This window comes from Geospiza fortis, unplaced genomic scaffold, assembly GCF_000277835.1.
Source record: "Geospiza fortis unplaced genomic scaffold, GeoFor_1.0 scaffold174, whole genome shotgun sequence".
Classification (NCBI taxonomy): Eukaryota; Metazoa; Chordata; class Aves; order Passeriformes; family Thraupidae; genus Geospiza; species Geospiza fortis.
Genome location: NW_005054480.1, coordinates 1145684 through 1150242, shown reverse-complemented (window position 1 = coordinate 1150242; position 4559 = coordinate 1145684). Strand labels below are relative to the sequence as shown.

At 49.0% G+C, this 4559-nt stretch overlaps 1 protein-coding gene across 1 annotated transcript in view; it reads right to left on the bottom strand.

The window, feature by feature from the left end:
• The window catches only part of LOC106631991 (myosin-IIIb-like), a 23120-nt gene extending 18567 nt beyond the window's left edge, over positions 1-4553 (bottom strand). Inside the window, exons 1-2 of the mRNA XM_031063080.1 lie at positions 4433-4553; positions 1616-1718 (exon numbers count right to left, since the gene is read on the bottom strand). Coding sequence (XP_030918940.1) covers positions 1616-1718; positions 4433-4482 — 153 coding nt within the window. The 5' untranslated portion in view covers positions 4483-4553. The remainder of the gene's footprint in view (positions 1-1615; positions 1719-4432) is intronic.
• Positions 4554-4559: the final 6 nt, after the last annotated feature.

Genomic DNA, 4559 nt, shown 5'->3' with positions numbered 1-4559 from the left:
CCCGCAGCCCCGGGGGGAGCCACAGCAGAGCAGGTGGATGTGCCTGAAGGAGGCTGTGACCCCATGGGAAGCCCGTGCTGGGGCAGGCTCCTGGCAGGAGCTGTGGCCTGTGGGGAGAGCAGCCCTCACTGGGGCAGGTTCCTGGCAGGAGCTGTGGCCTGTGGGGAGAGCAGCCCTCACTGGAGCAGGTTCCTGGCAGGAGCTGTGGCCTGTGGGGAGAGCAGCCCTCACTGGGGCAGGTTCCTGGCAGGAGCTGTGGCCTGTGGGGAGAGCAGCCCTCACTGGGGCAGGCTCCTGGCAGGAGCTGTGACCTCTGGAGAGCAGTCCACGCTGGAGCAGGTTTGCTGATAGGACTGGTGACCCTGTGGGGGGCTGACACTGGAGCACCCTCTCCTGAAGGACTGTACCCTGCAGAGGGGACCAGACCAGAGCAGTCTGCTCCTGAAGTAGCCCAGGGAGGGTATTGACACTGGAGCAGCCTTCTCCTGAAGGAGTGCATCATGTCAAGGCACCCATGCTGGAACAGTCTGTTCCTGAAGGACTGTCTCCTGTGAGAGGGACCCCATGCTGGAGGAGGGGAAGAACATGAGGAAGAAGACAGTAGCACAGGTAAACTGTGATGAACTGACCTCAACACCCATCCCCTATCTGCCTGTGCTGCTGGAGGGAAGAAGGTAGAGAAACTGGGAGTCAAGTTGAGCCTAGGGAGAAGGGAGGAGTTGGGGAAGGTGTTTCAAGATTTGTTCCCATTTCTCATCATCGTACTCTGACATTAACTGGCAATAAATTAAATTAATTTTCCCTAAGATGAGCCTGTTTCATCTGTGATGGTAGTTGCTGAGTGATCTCACAGTCCTCATCTCAACTGATGAGTTTTTGTTATGTTTTTCTACCCCTGTCCACTTAAGGAGGGGGAGTGTCAGAGTGGCTTGGTGGGCACTGGTTGAAGTCAACCTACCACACAGAGAAAGACCTCTATGCTTCTACAGGAAATCTGAAAAGACAGACTTTAAAATGAAGCAGTCCAAGCACTTGCTCTTGTTAATCTATCACATGGTTTAAAGCATGATTTGTTTGAAAAAAACCTCACACCTCCCTGGGGAGAAATTCAAATGGAAATATTTCAGACCAAAGTGTCAAATATGTTTCAAAATGAGCTAGCAAAGATATATGAAAAGAGCAAACATGGCAGTTAGCCAGCTAGCTAACTGCCAGTATAAGTAGCCAAGGATGGGTTACTAAAGGGTGTATGAAATCTTCATCCCTCTATACCATTAAATCAAGGTCTAATTTTTTTAATGGAAGTGGCATGTTCTACCTTGTTCTACCTCAAACAGGAAATTATTTAGAAAAATGCTACCAATCTCTTGTAAAAGAGAACATGATAATTCTCTAATTTAAGAACCATCTCCAGCAAACAGAATTACTGACCTACTAACCCTTCTAATTTGTGGCCAGGTATCTCACCATTCTTATCCACTATTTTCTTATGTGTCTTATGTGTGGCTCCCTGATTTCCAGTGGTGATTCACCAGCAGTCTTCCTAAGCCTAATGCAAGTTTTCTTGCAGCAGTGTTGCTTCTGCACCTTCAAGCACCATCCTGCAATGACCTACCTGAAGTATCTGCTGCTCCAGCTGTGAGTTGCCTTTACATAGGTTCATGATGTGCTGCAACAACAATTTTGTACTCTCTGTTTTCCCAGCACCACTCTCTCCACTGTCAAGAAAAAGCAAAATAAAGTCCATCAACCTTAAAGTATAGTTGTTCTGTCCCTTATGGCTGAAGTGCTCCATCACTTGAGAGTGCTCTGCTAGAGTTTCACAATTTCTTCAGCAAAATCACCTCTGTGAGTAAAAACTCATGTGCCACAGCTTTACACATGAACCATGAGGCTCTTCATCAGGGAACTTTTCCCCCTCTGCAAGGGAGTACAGATATACCCCATGCTGTCACTTCTGGATGGGATGTATCAGACAGATCATTTGCTCTGATTCAAAAGCCATTTGGTACATCAACTTCCTTGAAAATGCTGGAGCCAACAACTTCCTCTTTCTCCAGAGAGATTTGCCCTATCTACATCACACCCACACCTGGATAATGATCATGAGATGCAGTGGCAGTCTCAGATCTCAAGTGTTTCACACATCCATGTGCCAGACAGCTGGGAATGCAGGTGCAGAGGTGCCCACACTCCCACAGTGCCAGCAGTGCATGTTACTGCGCTGTCACACATCCACGTCACTCTGCTGTCACACATCCACAGTTCCTCCGCCTCCAAGTCAAACAACCAGCTCTTGGAAAGTGCAGTTTCCCCTGTTCTGGGAGAGGGAATGTACAATCAGTGAGACAACGTGTCCTTAACTGACAACATCCCACCAGCTAACTTCAGCATGTGCATGAAAAAAAATACATGCAGGAAATGCTGGAGGCATACTTGAGGGCAGGTCCCCATTTCCTTTGAGCCGACCTTTGAGCGTGTGGTGTGGCTTTACTGCTTTGTGACTGCCAGTGGCTCTGAGCTTGGTATCAAGTGTGTGTCATAGGTGGCTAAAAACCTCAAGCAGGTCCCTGATCTCAAGCACAGGTCAGACCAGCATCATCCAAATACATACAAACAAAAAAGGACCATTTTGCCTGTTGAGAACAGGCCATCCAGTGCCCCTGGTCAGTATGTCAGGTTTATTTTTATTTTTCAGTAACTCCCTTCTCCACAAAAAAAAATACCCAACAGCACTTCCATGGCTCAAGCTTGACCTTAGACCCTCCAACAAGCACAACACCTTCACAAGGCCCTGCAAGCACAGCAGGTGTGTAACTGCCCCCAGCTCTGGAGAAATGCTGTCATCTTCAGGTGACCCAGGTGCTGTACTGCACCACATGCAGGCTATGATTAATGTCCTTCGGGACTGGGAAGGCAAGAGGAGCCAGTAGAATTTGTGGCTGAAGACCATTTGGTAGCAATGAACATTTATGATCTGGCAGCAGCTGCTTCATCCAACATCAGCTCTGAAGGATGCAATCCAGACCTCCCAGACTCAGCTGGAGACACCAAAAGAGACCACCAGGGACAGCAGATCCTGGTGTGTTTCTGTGGTGTTGTGGGGAACTGTGGTCTAACAGGTGTGACCTCATCTTGCCTGTTCACCCCAACTGTGCTCATGTAGGAAAACTTGTTAATTAGTGTTTCACCCCCCACAGAAAGGAAAACCACAAACTTCCTGTGACAGTAACACACAGACCAGGTAAAAGGACAGGAGTATATCAGACTCATTTCTGAACTGCTGGCAGAAAACAACAAGACCACTGACCACAAATTCTCACAGGATACTCTTTCTTGTCTTTCACCTCCCAAGAGAAATACAATGACTGTTCTCTACCCCCCAAAGCCCCACCAGCAGTGCCTCTTGCACCCGCTGACCCCACAGCCACCACTTGCTGAGAGCACTTCATGTAAAGCACAGGCACCAATGACCTGAAGGCTACAGGAATGAGTGGGGCTCAAGTGCCCCTCAAAGTCAGTTCCCAGTCCCACCAAAACACTCAGCAGTGATTCAGCAGTTGACTTCCACACCATGTAGACCAAAAATACTGATAAAATGATCAGAAGGCAAATACAAAGGAGCATTAAATCAAACAAGTTGGCAAGTAGCATTTTAACTGAGAGGACATTTAAATAGTTCTCTACAACACCCAGCAGCAGAGAAGAGGCAGTTAATGTTTCAAGGTTTTCTCCTCACTGTTCAATGCTTTCTCTGCTAGTTGATGTTGTTTAAGGCTTTCTCTGCTAAATGACGCTACCTGCTGTGCTGCAGAGTTCCAGCAGACCAAGAGTGACAAAATGGAGTAAAATGTTCATGATACTACTGGTAGGCTCTTTGGTTAAAAGAACCACTTTTTCCTGACTTCTAGAGCATAGAACTGCCCACGACTTTAAGATGCTCCTCAATCAGATTCCCAAAGGTCTTAGAGCAGAAAGGCATGTTTTAATACTTCCTGCTCTTTGCTTACACTTGGGAAGCTCCACTTTGTGAAAACTAGTTCCTTCCATTATCATCCTTCCAACTTTTACTACAGCTTTTACCATGGAAGTTGTGCTGCCAGAGCAGAGCACCCAACAGCTTTTCCCAGAGCACGATTCCAGCGGCTGGTTCCCCAGCAGAAGTGAACCCGGCATCTTTACTGTTGTAAAGATTGCTGGCCGAGCTGCTCCAGGAAAGCCAGTTCTGTCTGCCCACACGTTCTCACGACGTGCCCCCTAATATGTCTCCAAAGCGGTCGGGATCAAGGATATGTTGCCAGCGCAGATGGATTTTGACTCACCAAAGAACCGGAGAAGCGCTTCACAAGAACCTTGAGCAGGGAGATCCCAGCGAGAGCTCGGAGGCCACCCCCGGCCCCCGCCGGTCCCGGGACCCCCGACCGCCGCTCACCTGATAAGGATGCACTGGTTGCGAGGTCCGCCGCCCCCGCGGCCCAGCATGGCGTGGTAGGCGCGGCTGGCCACGGCGAAGATGTGGGGCGGCAGCGCGTCGGTCTCCAGGCGCTGGTACCGTTCGG